The 15,935-nt window shown below is 40.8% G+C and overlaps 1 protein-coding gene and 1 long non-coding RNA gene across 2 annotated transcripts in view; both read left to right on the forward strand.

Moving 5' to 3' along the window:
• LOC139944851 (uncharacterized) overlaps positions 1-15,935 on the forward strand; it is a 106,642-nt gene that overhangs the window by 19,407 nt on the left and 71,300 nt on the right. The window lies entirely within an intron of this gene.
• On the forward strand, positions 784-14,128 carry LOC139945324 (uncharacterized). Its single transcript, XM_071942676.1, has 9 exons — positions 784-954; positions 3,352-3,707; positions 4,952-5,092; positions 5,279-6,460; positions 7,398-7,631; positions 9,536-9,925; positions 10,496-10,639; positions 11,284-12,405; positions 12,815-14,128. The coding sequence occupies exons 2-9, from the start codon at positions 3,404-3,406 to the stop codon at positions 12,964-12,966; spliced, it is 3,669 nt and encodes a 1,222-aa protein (XP_071798777.1). The 5' UTR covers positions 784-954; positions 3,352-3,403; the 3' UTR covers positions 12,967-14,128.

Consider the following 15,935-nt stretch of genomic DNA (forward strand, 5'->3'; position numbering starts at 1 on the left):
TGACTCGCCATAAAATGGCCGACCGTGTACAACTACGACGGTCAACTCACAACTCCCAACTCCGAGCAGTGGGGGACTTTTGACGCTTGGTCGATTTTTACCAGGTAAAATCCATTGTTCTCGGTAATGTACGCATGCTCAGAACTATGTTAACAATGGAAATTTACCTGGTAAGTCTGCTGCCACCTAGCGCCTCAAAGTCTCCCATTCACAACCACCACAAGGAGCAAGTTCGAGTGGGCACAATGGTTAACTAAAGGTTAACCATTTTGACTCGAACCCAGGCTGGTCGACCATTGGTTGACTACTGTGGTCGACCATTTGGAACCAGCCTCACCCATGGTTTATTCACTGGTCCCAACAGCATGTTCCATTCTAACAGCATGTTCCATTCTAACATGTGTTAAGCGCAGAGGGGAACCAGTGACACTTTAGCGAAAAGGTGGAAGGTTGACTAGACTAACGAGTCGTTCGGGTGAGTGTGGTCAACCACTGGTGGACTAAATGTGCGCACTCGAACTTGCTCCAGGATGTGTACTTTTCAAGGAACGCTTGTGACAATGAACATCTGACGTCACACTTTCTCCGTGTGTCAACACAGGTTTGTGACCTTCATTATTCCCTCGAACCAGCAGGCTCTTGCTGGCTTTCATAAGCAACCTCGTTGTGCATGTACTGGTTTAGTCAGGTAATAAGACCATTGAATATCAAAGTAGTGCAGTGGGTTGTGTTATAAGTTGGCTAATGACCCGTAGTCCGGAGGGTTGTTGGATAACCATGAAAGGCAGCAGGGGTGCCTTTGAAAACGACGATTCCCCCGGTGTTGCTCCTTCGGCACACAACGAGAGATGATGCTATATAGCTTCGTGTGTAGACGAGAACTAGTTAATTCCGTGCATGATGGTTTACAAACCATGGGTTTAGAAAGGGCCATCACAACGGATTAAAACGAAGGTAAGACTCAAGGATTAATATATTCATTGTATTTTAATTCATAATCTTATTGATAAATAAATTCCTTTCCCCCATGGGTTATCTCCAATACTGTCACCATGTCTCTCTGTTATTTTAACATCAGTCTCATCTAATATCAGTCTTTCCGTGGTCATTTCTCCATTATGGTAAGACTATAATGACTAGTTTATTGCAAGACCGATGCTAAAAGATGCGAGTATTTCTTGGTGTGTTAGTATCTCCATGTATCTCCATGGTATCTCCAAACTCGAAAGATGTAGCTTACAACTTGAAGGTACTGGCGTTTACGGAGTCATTGATTTATTTTGCATAATTGTTTTTTGTTGCCTTGTTTTTCTCTGATCTTTTTTCCTGGTGGTATAGAGTGCTGTTGTTGCTTTTGTGGGGTTTGTTCTTTATACATGTGTATTTATTTATCTCTTGTTCTGTGTATTGCTTTTTCTACAGGGCCCACTGATTGGGCTACCTTTAAAACCATTATACACTTTCGGTAAACAGTATTGTCCAAGTCCCACACTTTGTGTATCATAACTTATATATAAAATAACAAACCTGTGAAAATTTAGGCTCAATCGGTCATCGGAGTCGGGAGAAAACAACGGGAAAACCCACTCTTGTTTCCGCATGTTTCGCCGTGTCATGACATGTGTTTTAAATAAATCCGTAATTCTCGCTATCGAGAATTGATATTGTTTTAATGTTTTATCAAAAAGTTAAGCATTTCATGGAATAATATTTCAAGAGAAGTCTTTCACCATTACCTTTCGTAAACCCTGTAAATTATTTGTAAATCTGTGAACTTTTTTTTTCTGTACCGAAAGTGTATAATGGCTTTAATAATAATAAATAATAAAATAATAAAAGGTAGATCAGTATAAACACTTACATGTACACACTCAGTGTGGTGCTGTCGGATGGGCTTATACGCCTTTTAATTTGTGTTGAGTACATGCGGTTCGTATAAAACATCTGTGGTTCGTACAATAGGTATACAAATAATGAATGTTTATGAGTGCAATGGTGCGAATATTTTGAAAGATGAAAGATGGAATGTTTTTGTTTTGTTTTTTAAAGTTGTGTGGTACTATTACAAACTGTAGCCATCATCTGTTTTTGTTTTGCATTTATGGCTATCGATTGCAAAAACTCGGGGCTGTGACGTTGCGCCGCGCCATTTTCGCACACTCAGTGAAGGGTGTTATTCCCCCGTCTGTGTATTAAATATTATTAATGCATCAATAGCATTTACTTCAGGTTAACAAATGTGTCAAGGTATAGTTACTGTATACACTCACATGCTGATCGTATTGTTCAGGTGTTTGGTTCATGTGAATGTTTTATATGAATTTACCATGTATAGGCTATATACAACTTCTGCAAACGGTATAATAATTATGGGTGCGTTCGTTTAGCTTCCCTGGGTGCCGGGGTCGACCCCGTTGTGTGGTGGGGGTTTTTTTCAAGACGAACGTGTGCAGACAATTACCCACGTTCGTCCTGGTAAAAAAAAAAAAAACATGTACCGTATGTAAATATTCCAGATGTCACGGGTCCGCCTTTTGTTCGATTTTACCCGAAAGTTTCGATTCCAAAGAAGCTATACTGCAGCTGTATTGTTATAGGCTTTTATGTTATATTCGGGGCCCGGCCCGAATTTCGGGCAGATGCAATTAACTCATTAAAGGCAGTAGACACTATTGGTAATTACTCCAAATAATGATTAGCATAAAATCTAGCTTGGTAACGAGTAATTGGAAGAGGTTGATAGTATATATAAAACACCGTGAGAAACGGCTCCTTCTGAAGTGACGTAGTTTTTGAAAACGAAGTCATTTTCTACGAATTTGATTTCGAGACCTCAGATTTAGAATTTGAGGTCTCAAAATCGAGCATCTGAAAGCACACAATCTCGTGTGACAACGGTGTTTTTTTCTTTCATTATTATCTCGCAACTTCGATGACGATTGAGCTCAAATTTTCACAGGTTTGTTATTTTATACATACGTTGAGATACACCAAGTGAGAAGACTAGTCGTTGACAATTACCAATAGTGTACATTGTCTTTAAAGCCTGGCGTTTTTTCCAAACTTCAATACGGCGTGTCCCGAGCGGATAAGAACACCGAACTCAAGCTCTGTGGTTTAAGTTCTATTCAGCAGATTGTGCGTCGAGTCCCAGTCGTGACACTTCCTCAAGCAAGACACTTAACAAGTATTGATGCGTCCTTCGGATGGGACATAAAGCACGTAATAGAACCCAGTGCACTTTCGTAAAGAGAATGGGTTCTCCCCGGTGTTCCTAGTTTGATTGACTGCATTTTGCGTCACAGCACCTTGTTTTACCATCTATTTAAATAATTTTGTGCTCTATTTTAGGCTTTGAACCCTGCAGAACTGTGCCAAATTTCATTAAGAATCCATCACCACCATGTCGGAATGCCATGCAGAAAGTTCGACCCTTAGGCCCAATTCGGAACTGGGCGCCACTGAAGGCAACGCTGCACCGAACGCAAACGAAGATGACGGCGACAAGACATGCTGCCGAAGTTGCATTGAGGGTGGTGCCAGGAGGTGGGTTGTGACGTTGTCTGCCTTCATGGTCCACATGATGACTTCAGGATTCGTCAAATCTCTCGGTGTGTTCTTCGTAACCTGGCAGGAGGAGTTCGATGAGGGCGCTGCATCTGTGGGCTGGATTAGTTCACTCGCTGCTTTCGCCATGTTGTCTACGGGTGAGGCTTTTTGAACGTAGACCTTTCGCCAATACCAATTGCGCAAGCGCTTCATGTTGAATGAGGTGCATGCTGGTCTAGCTATCGATCAAACTTGATCACTAGCTAAACCAGCATGCACCTCATTAGTATTACGCGCGTACCGAGTAATAGCGATAAGGTCGATTATGATCTATGTTTCACTCCCTCACCGATATATGTTATGCCCTGTATCATGTTTAAAAACCACAGACGTTACTCAGGTGGAATTCGAACCCACGACAATTGCCATTCTATATGCAGCGGTTTAATGATCACCAAACTTGCCACGTCATGCTGTGTGTGGTCTGTGTCCGGTACCTTGCATTGCAACATTCAACAAATATATAAATTATGAGATATCACCTTACATAACAAAGGCCACGGATGGCCACTCAAAGTTGAGGCGAGGGCTACATTTAACTGATTTGGGCCATCATCCCAAATCAACTGACACTATGGGCATGTTGCCACCTTGGGCTGAAACAGGGTTACCCCCTTCACAGTGCGTAATATTACGCATGGATGGTGGTATGGGTATCATCCACTACCTTCCCAACTTTTAAAGAAGCAATTGTGACCGGCTCTACAAAAATGGGTATTAAGGGACAAAATAAGTAAATTGAGTTACATACACAGCTGAATTGGTATTATTATAAGCTCTATTTTGGTGTAGGTTTGAACCCTGTGGCATTTTGCGTTCTGGAGATATACTGATATTTGCATATTCATATTTTACAATTAATTGAAAGTGCCTTCAGAGATACAGCTCGTTAAACCTAGCACAATTTTAGGGAAGTTACCTAAAATTTACATAAAAACCTTTGTTTTTTCAACTAAAAAGAAAAAAGAAAAAAAGATATTCCTGCGAATAAAATATGGAATTGTTTATGCAATAGAAGCCAATTAACCAAGAAAGACAGAATCATGTTGTGAAAATATTTTCAGGATCTCAACGTTGAACGCCTCTTTAAATATAATTAGCATTTCGTCCCTTAATACCCTTTTTGGTAGAGCCGGTCACAATTATGGTTAAGTGCATTGCTCAATGGCACATGTGCATGACCGAGGGGATTCAACCCCACACTCAGCACCTGTCACCAAAAGGTACCAACAAACAAAGATACGCTTGCCAGCAATCCATTCCAATGATTCAAATTTCTGTGAAGTGAAATACCGAAAATTTACCACCTTTAACGAATCAATTTCCCACTCTGTCCAAACAGGTCCATTTGCAGCAGCTTTATCGAAGCGTTTTGGTTGTCGGCCAGTCGCCATGTTTGGTGGATTTTGGGCCACAGCGTCTGTCGTCGTAGCTTCACGGGCATCGTTTCTCTATCAACTCATCTTACTGATGATTTCTGCAGGTAAAAAGACTATTTGTAAGAAAAATGCATTTTTTAATAATGATGACGGTACCTTGAATTGAGGCATGGTATCGTAGTATAGCCGTATAGGTGTAACCGCCAATTCTTACACAGCCTTTTGCAACATTAAATGTTGCATCTTTTGCATGAGTTTAACACAATGTTTTCCACATTTTGTTTTGTCAGGAATCGGTTTAGGTTTGGTTTACCAGCCTTCGATCATCATCATTAGTTTTTACTTCAAGGCTAGATTAGCAGCAGTCATGGGCATCTCATTTTCAGGAGTGGGTATCGGCATTGTTGCATTTCCACCCCTGATGACGGTTTTATTAGACTGGTACGGCTGGCAGGGCGCCATGTTGATCCTGGCTTCAATTACTACTAACCTATGCGTCGCTGGTGCCCTGTATCATCCATCGACCCGCGAAAAGGAACAGCTGGCAATACACAGAGAACAGAGAAAACTTCATACAACTCAACAGGTTATTGGGGTTGAACTTGCCCAGAACGGTAATAGTGCAAAAGGCGAAGAGTCAGAGCAAAGCTCACGTGCGAGACGTGGCAGTTTTGTGAACGAAGGTTTGCGTTTGACGGAACCAACAGTTGCCACGGAAAAACAAAGCGGTTCTACATCCAACAACTTCGAGGAGAATTCGCAGTCGGGTACTCAAACAACACCTCGACCAGAAATCAAGGGAGAAAACCTAGACGGCGACTCACAATTAGTGAAACAGAATGACTATCCCGCACCGAATCAGCAACGGCGTAGATCTGAAGTCATTTTTACGGTTGAACTTTCGGAAGCGTCAAGACAACAAAATCAAAATGGCGACATCGCAACAGCAGAATTAGTTGACATCAAAAGGTGTTGCAATCCTTGCAGCTATCTCGTGACGACATTTCAGCTTGGTCTCCTGGTGACTAATTTACGATTACTTGCTCTTTGTATAGTGGCTTTCCTATTCGGCCTTGGGTACTATGCAGCTCTGGTCTACACCGTTTCACGTGCGGTGAGTATTGATATCGCCAGCACTGAGGCCGCCCTCCTGGCGTCTATCATAGGGGCGGGTTCCTTTGCAGGGCGTCTCTCACACGGTGTGTTCATCGTGTTAAAACTGATTACACCATCTCGCATGATGGCACTGATGCTCCTTGTGATGTCGGCAAGCTGCCTGGTGCTCCCTTTCACCAAGTCTTTCGAGACGATGGCAATCTATGCCGTGTTTTTCGGTGTGAGTAGCGGAGCGGCTAACACTCTCTTCCCGGTACTCGCCCATCAGTCCGTGAAGGAATCCAAAGCAGGGAATTCCATTGGGCTGTACATGATGTTTCTCGGACTCGGTGATGTGGCTGGGGTTCTTGTGGTCGGTAAGTCTGGCAATAAAAATGTACATTTTCTCGTCTATTCTCCAAGTGGAGACTCACTCTATAGACGATGTGACCTCTGACGTCACACGAAAACCATAACATGATTCGCGTGCATCGCCGGGCAAAACCTTTGTGTTTTGGCAGCCAGCTAGAAAGTGTATGCAATCTTATCATGACTACATGTCTTTTTGCCCGGCGAAACATGACGTATACAGTATTTTTTCAACAGAGGTCGGTTTGAATGTAAACACAGGTCACATCGTCTATAGGTGTGGGTCCTGCGCGCTGTCAGAAACACCTGGTCGCGATTACTGTCATTTTACACCCTACGTTTAAATTGTAAACCTGTTGGTATCTATTGTGACAACACAGAGAGTCTTTTTGAAATGTGGTTTTTGGGTTTGGGTAATGTTTTCTTTATACACCCAAACCAAACAGTGCACTCCTATAGTGTCCGTCATCATTATCTCAAAAAGGCTAATTGTTTCAATTTTAACGCACCGGTTTTTGCCACTTTGCAGTGTACATAAAAACACCCGGTTCTAAAACTTACTTGGAGCCCGGTTCCCACATGGAGCTTGAAAGATTTCTGAGTCTGCTTGCGGAAAATTGTTATACACGGGTTTTTATTCGGATGCTGCTTCAGTTTCAGCACAGATTGTGGGTCAAAATGACCCAGAGTGAGGGGGGGGGGGGGGGGGTCAAGTATCTTGAGACTCGAAACCAGGTAAATTCTCGCCCCTGTGAGTGTTGATATGAGTGAACCTTTCTACTTGATTTTTGGGGTTGAACAAAGAATTGACTAGAGTGGGATTCGAACCTACTACCTCCGGATTAACGTGCCGTCGCTCTACCAACTGAGCTTTCTAGAAAGCCTAAAATAAACGAAGCCAAAATATTGTTGTTTACAGCTTTTCTTGTCTTCCCGTGTAATCAGGTGGTCTTTTTGACTTCACTGGCAGCTACGATACGTCATATATCACGGCAGGACTCGTCTCTTTCGTCTGTTTCATCATTGTGGCGTTAGAACCACTGCTAAAGAAACCTCAACATAAATATGACGCAACACGTAGGCGAAGGCGTCAAAGTCAAGTTGAGCAAGTGGAAGTCAGACGACGACGATCGAGCCAATACGTCGTTGGGATTCTTAATAGTCAAGCACCAGTTCCATAAGGCAAAAATAAAACATGTTTAAAGCCCTCTCTCTCTTTGAAAAAGGGAATGAGGAGGTTTTTTTTTATGGCCGCCAGTCACATGTTTTAAAACGGCTGTGCTTTTTTATCCAAATGATCTTTTTGCTGAGGTCGTTATAATATTCTTTCGTTAAAGACACTGGACACCTTTGGTAATTTGAAAGACCAGTTTTCACCCGAAGTTGTGTGCTTCTATCTACTTCTGAGGTCTCGAAATCAAATTCAAATAATATTTTAGTGGAAAATTACTTCTTTCTCGAAAACTATGTTACTTCGGAGGGAGCCGTTCCTCACAATGTTTTATACTATCAACCTCGGTCTATTGCCTGTATACAAGTAAGTTTTAACATTTTTTTTCAGTAAGTACCAATAGTGTCCAGTGCCTTAAACAAAATTTAAAAAACAGGGGGAAACATGTCAGAGGAGGTGGTCTCTAAAAAGGAAGCGGGCGGGGACCTAATTTGTAAGTTTAATCAGTTTTATGAAATAAAACTGACGTAACACCAACTACGCCAAGTTCCACTTTGTATTTTGTTTAAATGCAAGTTCGCCTAAAACAAACAAGAAGAAAAACTGTCAACTTAATGTTGACTTCTTTTTCAATTGACTGTGTACAGTGTATTGCTAAAGCCCTGGCTTTTGTCTTCGTTGTACTTTTGTAATTTTAACTTTTTAATATTTTAGTGCAATTTGTGATCTCTTAATTATTAATTTGTACATGGAAGCGATTTTGGCCGTACGGCGACCTGTTTCAATTTAAAGTCACCTGGAAATAGATTTTTTTTCTTTCTTTCAAACATAAGAGTATATGCTTACGAACAATAAAACAATTTTTTTAGTAATTGTTTGTCACGATTTATATGTTAAAAAAATATATAAAGTTGTTTGGGGGGCTGACTCCGCCTACCCCTTTTGTGACGTCAATCGAGGCAGACTTTGCCTGCAATGCGTATAGTAAACACACGTGCAAAGTACATGTACGTCCAAGTCGTGAGTTGGTACATTTCAAAAAGTGTTTTTCTGCATTCAGCAGCAATACACCTGGTCGGCATTGCCGGAAAAAAACAAAAAATTATTTTTTTGAAACGTACAAACTCACGACTTGGTCCGTACATGTACTTTGCAATTGTGTTTACTCTACGCATTACAGGCAAAGTCTGCCTCGATTGACGTCACGAACAGCGCCCTCGGGGTCTACTCTTAAATTTGTAAATAACATAAGAACTGATTTTTTTAAAACCTTAGTTAACTGTTTATTCACATTCCACTCATCAAAACACATAATATATTAGTGACAAAAGCTTTATTTTGAAAAAATACCACTTCCAGGTGACTTTAATGTGTTTATGAAGTTGAAATAAAGTTAATAATTGCGTTAAGTTAATGAATACCTTTTCGAAGACCGAGTCTGACCAGCTTGTTTTTGTTTTGGTTTTTTTTTGTGAGCGTGCACGCGATACACGCATTTTTTTTTTTTTCGGGGGGGGGGGAGGGGTTTACTGAAAATTACTTTTAATCTCAAGTTGCTCTCTCAGCTTCGGCCATCTGAGACTAGAAATGCTGTCGAAGTGCCCTTCAAATTGGTTCCTAGCTCAACGGGTCCAAAATAAAAGGTCGTTCACACGGACTGTGTAACGCATTTTTCGGCAATACATGTACACCCATCCGACCTGAATGAATCAGCAGATTTAAAGAGAATACGAAATTCCGTCAACCGTGTACAGTTATAAAGCTTCTATTATGGCGAGCTCTTTCATAAGTTGCCAAGGCCGTTTTTACTAGACTGTCAACAGAAAGGGACTGTAAATACTGAACAGAAGCGCTCAATTCTTCAGTGGGGGAAATGCTGTTACATCACGGTACAAGAACAGTGTGGTCTAAATCAACAAAATGGCTGATAATGATTTCAAAACATCTGGGGAAGTGGCAACAAGTCAGCCGACATTTGAAGGGGAAGGCACCCATACACAAGGCGAGGATACAGCAAATAAACATACATCTATGGAGCCCACAGCTGTAACAGTTCATGGGGGCATGGATGTAGAGCCACAGCCGTCAAATCGAGGTTCCAGGAAACAAAATCGAGGCTCTGGCGATGGGGGAATCAGAGCATGGGTGATTGTAATGGCGGCCTCCATGATGCACTCGATAATCGCTGGATTCGTCTTAGCTCAAGGTGTTCTGTATGTCGAGTGGCAGGAGGAGTTCTCTGTAGGGGCAGCTCGTGTTAGCTGGATAGGATCGGCGATCCTTCTTGCAGCATTATGCGTTGGTAATATTGATATCCCTTAAAATAAATCCACCATAGACTGTGTTCAAGTCTCGCGGGTATTAGACCATTATGACCTTTCACGTTTTATAACACTGTTTGACAATTCAAAGTTGTCCCCAATGTTTTCAAATATCCTCGAGACGTACACAGTCTTCTGTGGGTGTACACCACCAAACTAAATAAACTCCCATAGCATATAGTCCAAGCGTTCGAATAGGCACCGGACTCAAGCTTGTTTCCGATCAGCATGGGTTCGAGTCCCGGTCGTGGCACGTGACCTTAGGCAGTATATTCTACCATGATATCAGATGGGACATGAAGCTGTTGGTCCCGTGTACTGGGATCTGTTGTGTGCGTTTAAGAACCCAGAACGCTTGAAATCACTCATGGAATAGTAAAGCTAAACACCCATGTTTCAGCCTCACCTAGCAATCATATTTATGTTTCCCCACAGGCTTTAGTGCGATCACCTGTGACTTATTTCACTTATGAGGCAGCCTTGGTTCCACTATTCTAGAAGTATGTAATAACCATAATACTATTTTTGTTTACATTCTTCGAAATGTCAAGGCGGACCCATAGCTGGAGCCTTGTCAAAAAGAGTTAGTTGTCGAGCTTTGGTCATTGCTGGGGGCGCCCTCAGTTGCCTGTCCACCTCCATGGTCCCATTGACGTCGTCATTGACTCAACTAATTTGTATATTGTTTGTTGCAGGTAAGTTGGGCCATTTTGGCAAGTGATTCTTTTCTCTGATGATTTAAATGCCCGCCCACCCCCCCCCCCCTCCCCCATATGGCGAACTTTGTACAAATCACACAAAAAGTGGTACCAACATATTCTGATAGGGCCCTCTTTTGAATTATCCTTCCCTGCCCATATTAATTTCCCATAATAAATGGGGATAAGGTAATCATCCGGCGACTGATTTACATTGTACCTGGGACACCGTATATAACAAAATCGTATTGGGTAATTTGACTGTTTCGCCATTCATAATAAATTGTCGTGGGCATAAGTATCGTTAAACGGAGCGACTATGCTTTAGCAGCGGTGCTCGGTGGTGCAAGACCATTGTTATGATAATTTATGATAAAACATTTTTGGGTGGCAAGACAAGTTAATGGGGAGCGAAATAATCGTAGATTGGTGAAAACAAATTGTTTTGGTGTATTTAATCAAACTTACCCCCAACCCCTTTCCAACCTCACCTCGCCCTACCTCCCGTTGAGTGCCACCTCTTGGTGGCTCTATTCCTAAACGGGCAAATTCTATTTTGGTTACTCAAGTTTTCGTTTCCATGTAGAGAAGTGGACATGTGTTAAAACTCTGTGTCATTTCCCTTTCTTCAAATTCATCAGGTATTGGACTGGGAATAGCTTACCTTCCAACCACCTTCATCATCAAATACAACTTTGAAAAACGACTGGCGCTTGCATATGGAGTAACATTTGCTGGCATTGGGATAGGAAGCACAGCCATGCCACCGCTTATGGAGTTTCTTGCCGAATCTTATGGTTGGAGGGGAGCTATGCTGATCCTCTCTGCAGTTATTGGTAATCTTTGTGTCTTGGGGATGCTATTTAAGCCAAATAATAGAGAGCTGAAGCAAATTAATGTCAGTAAAAGAAAAGAGAAAATAGAGTCCAACAAGTTCCAACCACATGAGTCACAGGACGAAGTCGATTTTGCCAGGAACTGTGCTGATCCCACCGCTGCAACCATTAATTCAACTTTAGACTCAAATATTGCACTCGAAGAATCCAACAGAGACGTAGATGGGAATTATATTGATTCAAAGGATGCTACAAACCCCAAAGAATCGGGCGAGCATTACAACCAAGGATTAGATCTTTCTCCTGAGACGTTCACTTCTCTTCAAAGCAGTTCCCATGAAGATCACCTGCCTTCGCAGACATGCCATCAAGTCGATCCCACCGCTGACACCAAAAAACCCAAACCCTCGTCCAAGCATTTCACGTGTACTGCTTTGCTGAAAAATATCGTGAAAGCCTATTGTCTCGATCTGTTCTTGACTAACTTTCGATTCTTAGGAGTCTGTTTGGTGTACCTCACATTGGGTTTATCTTATTACGCTGCTATTGTCTTCATAGTACCCCGAGCGAACAGCATTGGTATCCCTCAAATCCAGGCGGTCATAATACCCTCAGTTAACGGGATATGCTCCGCCATTGGCCGGCTATCCAACGGACCATTTGTCGATGCCAAGATAATCTCACCAATCAAACTGTGTACATTTGCCTTGTTGGGGAACACGCTGAGTTGCCTTTTCTGCCCACTAACTCAGTCCTTTGCTACGATGTGTATTTTTGCCGCCGCTCTTGGACTCAGTAATGGGCTTTCCAGTCCCCTAATGGCCGTGCTTACAACGAGCTACGTTGAGACAGACAGAATTGGCGGTGCATTAAGTTTGGGTCAATTCTTCTTGGGAATAGGAGGCTTTGCTGGAGCTATGCTCGTGGGTAAGAAAAGTAGAAGTACGGTCAGTCACTTTGAGAAAAAAACTTTGTTTTTCTGTTGTTGTTTTCGAAGCATTGCAATATTATTTTGTAAATTCGGGGACCACAGATCGACCCTTCCATGGCAAGCAAAACAACCTAACTATTGCTTGACATTTTTAGAAAAGAAAGATAGCCCGAGATAAGTTGTTTGGTTAAAAAATGTAATGAAAATGTTAGAACAGGTCGAGATTCACACCCTCCCATAGTATGCCTATAAAACTCCGAAATGGAAAAGAAACTCTCGGTTTTACCAAGAAATTATCCTATGATTATAATAAAATTAAAAAAAGGTCCGGTGAGGCTTCTTTGCCATGCAAAAATGATACAATAGATCTAAACATATTTTTCTTTCTCTCGAATTATTATACAGGTGGATTGTATGACATTACCGGTAGCTATGACGCATCTTACTTCACCGCTGGTGCTGTATCTGCTGTTGCTTTCTTCATCTTACTCGTTGAACCTCTTCTGCTGCGTCTTCAAGTCCGGGTTGAGATATGGAGAGGCATCAAGAGGCGTTAACTTTTTATTGAATCGGAGTTGAGAGATTACAAAGATAGTGTAAGATGGCTTCATTGTTCTACTTTGGTCCCCAAAATAGTGATATTAGTGATATATGCTGCCACCAAACGTCACAAAATCCCCCCATTACTAATTCTTGATTGATGGATGGACGTTTATTTTGTTTTAAACAAGAATTTCTGGAGAAGAGAGTACTGCCGTTCGATCAAGATTGATAGACTTGCCAAGTCCCTCCGAGTTGTCATCTAAAACATTCGATGTTGCGCCCTCTACCGGTGGTTCCTTTTCTTCTGCTTTCTCTTAATTCATATTTTATATGTATCCATCTCCAATAAACTTTGTGGAAAGATTTGCTGCAGGACACCATGCTGTATTTCCCTAATAACATTTTTGATGCTGTATATCATACTATTTTGTACTAATACAGGGTTTTTTCTGAGGGCCTCGTAAAGAGCGCCGGTCGCTCATCGGGGTTTACCCTCATTAAAGATGATGTTAAAAAATACTTATATTTTTTTACAAAAACTTCCTTAGTTTCGACCTTTGATTATTCTGTCTGCTGTCTCGTACTTGAAGACAGAGCCTCTGGTTAGAAATTTCGTCTGATAGCGCCCTCTTTTGACTTATCTTCCTTCGGGAGAGGATACAAAATAAAATACATGGGTTCCCATGAACACCAGTAAATAATTGATTAACATGAGCGGAAGGAACTTGATCAAAATATAAAATTATCAGAGGGAAATTTCTACACAATTTTCGCCATTTGGGGGGTTGGGGGTTGAGAACAATATCCAGAGAATAGATCCTGTTACGCTAGAACAAACATTTTTATTGTGCTTTTATATTGTTTTTTGTTTGCACCGGTACCCCAACTCGTTCCGTAAGAATAATATAGATTGCCCTGACAACTTGGTATTCAAGTATCACTCCAAGTATACGAGGTCTCCTATTTTAAATTGGTAATACCCCCCCCCAAAAAAAAAAAAAAAAAATGATTTTTTAAATTATTTTTTGGATTGAACAAAGAAAAATTGACTAGAGCGGGATTTGAACCAACGACCTCCGGTTTAACGTGTCGGCGCTCTACCAACTGAGCTATCTCGCCCTATGTTGGTGGTCTCCCAATTTTGTCAATATCTTTGTTCGGGGGGGGGGGTGCCTATATATATATATATATTTTTTGTTAAAATATTACTTATGATTTGGGGGATCTTTCAGTTTTATCTTTTCAAATTTTTAGTACGCAGATACTTTTTTTTTTTCGGTGGAGGATTGGTACACCTGTATGACCTCTGTGTTTTTCGATTATAAGTGAAATAAATTAATTTGTTTGTACCGACCTGTCATTCAAAAGTAATTATTATGGTATAGTGCCTATTTTAAATTCGCAAGTTAAACTAAATGCTGACCTCCGTGGATTGGCTACAAGGGTAAAGCTGTTCAGGTCAAACTGAGGTCAAGACTAATCATAATAATAACATTTTATTTGGGGTAATTCAAATTGTGTCAGGTAATCGTACCCGTATGTATCCGAACCTAGAATATTGTGCTTAACTATTGACCAATAGAGATTTGAGCCTTGCTCATTTTGTAAGGCCTTAAAAGCAGTGGACACTATTGGTAATTAGTCAAAACAATTATTGCCATAAAAACTGACTTGGTAACGAGTAATGGGAGAGGTTGATGGTATAAAACATTGCGAGGAACGGATCCCTCTGAAGTGATGTGTTTTTCGAGAAAGAAGTCATTTTCCATGAATTTGATTTCGAGACCTCAAGTTTAGAATTTGAGGTCTCGAAATCAACCATCTAAACGCACACAACTTCGTGTGACAAGGGTGTTTTTTCTTTCATTAGTAGCTCGCAAGTTCGATGACCGATTGAGCTCAAATTTTCACAGGTTTGTTACTTTACGCATATGTTGAGATACACCAACTGTGAAGACAAGTATTTGACTATTAACAATAGTGTCCACTGTCTTTAAGGTTGTCATTGTGGCTTGTTTTAGTGCCTTATAGAAACTGGCAGCAGGTCAATTCGGGGGAAAGCACATTCGGGAATGTTTATTTCTTGGGTAAGTATAGCGAAGATTCCAAACGACTGACCTATCAAAAATTAACAAGATGATCTGAAGTTGTCTGAAAACAAGACTGTTTCATGAGACTGAGAGACTTTATTTATTTGTTGCTGAGTATATTATTTGAACACATTTAGAATTGGTTGCAACGGGAGTCAAGAGTTTCGCACCCTTTGAAATGAAAAATGTTTGTTTGTCGCCCTCTTGTGACAGCAAGATGAGCTACAAATCTCATAAGATCTCTCGTCCCCAACTTTGCGGCGGATCTTCATTCCTTTTCATGCAGAACTTAACAAACCCCCAAATCAAGCGGGTACTCAAGCTAAACTTCTTCATTAAAAAGGAATCTTCATTGAATTACCTTTATATTAACTTAATTTTCGTACATTGTTATGATTGCATAACAATAAGAATAACATGCAGTTATGTCACTGAGAATTAAAGGTTCAATATTTTAAAATACTCTTTTATAGTTTTAAGTTATTAAGATAACTTTCTGTTCAAAATTTGTGCATGTATAATACTGAAAGAACCCCCTCCCCACACACGAACACCTCAAAACAGTAGGCTTACAGAAGTTTATTGCTAAACGTATGCTGAAACCATAGAGCAAGCTGAGACTTCCTTTGAAGGAAAAAAATTAAGTGTTCTTTTGTCAAATTGGTTTACACACAGGGAGGTTGACCCCTGCTGGTAACAGCGGCGAGGCATTTGTTGACTGTGACATTATTCAATAGGGGAACATTTTTGGGCAAATTTATGTTCTTTAAACAAAATGTTTTCAAAAGCGTACTTCCTATAAAATAAAGATAATTTCTTGAAGATTATAATTCATTGGTGTGATTAAAAAATATATTATGCTTGTTTAATTCACAAAATGGTTAGAAATTGTG

Source organism: Asterias amurensis, chromosome 12 (genome assembly GCF_032118995.1).
Source record: "Asterias amurensis chromosome 12, ASM3211899v1".
Taxonomy (NCBI): Eukaryota; Metazoa; Echinodermata; class Asteroidea; order Forcipulatida; family Asteriidae; genus Asterias; species Asterias amurensis.

What these genes read in the sequence shown, in the direction of transcription:
- LOC139945324 (XM_071942676.1), top strand. Translation starts at nt 3,404, where the DNA reads ATGTCGGAATGCCATGCAGAAAGTTCGACCCTTAGGCCCAATTCGGAA. An exon ending in TAGTCAAGCACCAGTTCCAT is followed by an intron (nt 7,632 to 9,535) that starts AAGGCAAAAATA and finishes GTGTGGTCTAAA; the next exon opens with TCAACAAAATGGCTGATAAT. An exon ending in TGCTGGAGCTATGCTCGTGG is followed by an intron (nt 12,406 to 12,814) that starts GTAAGAAAAGTA and finishes ATTATTATACAG; the next exon opens with GTGGATTGTATGACATTACC.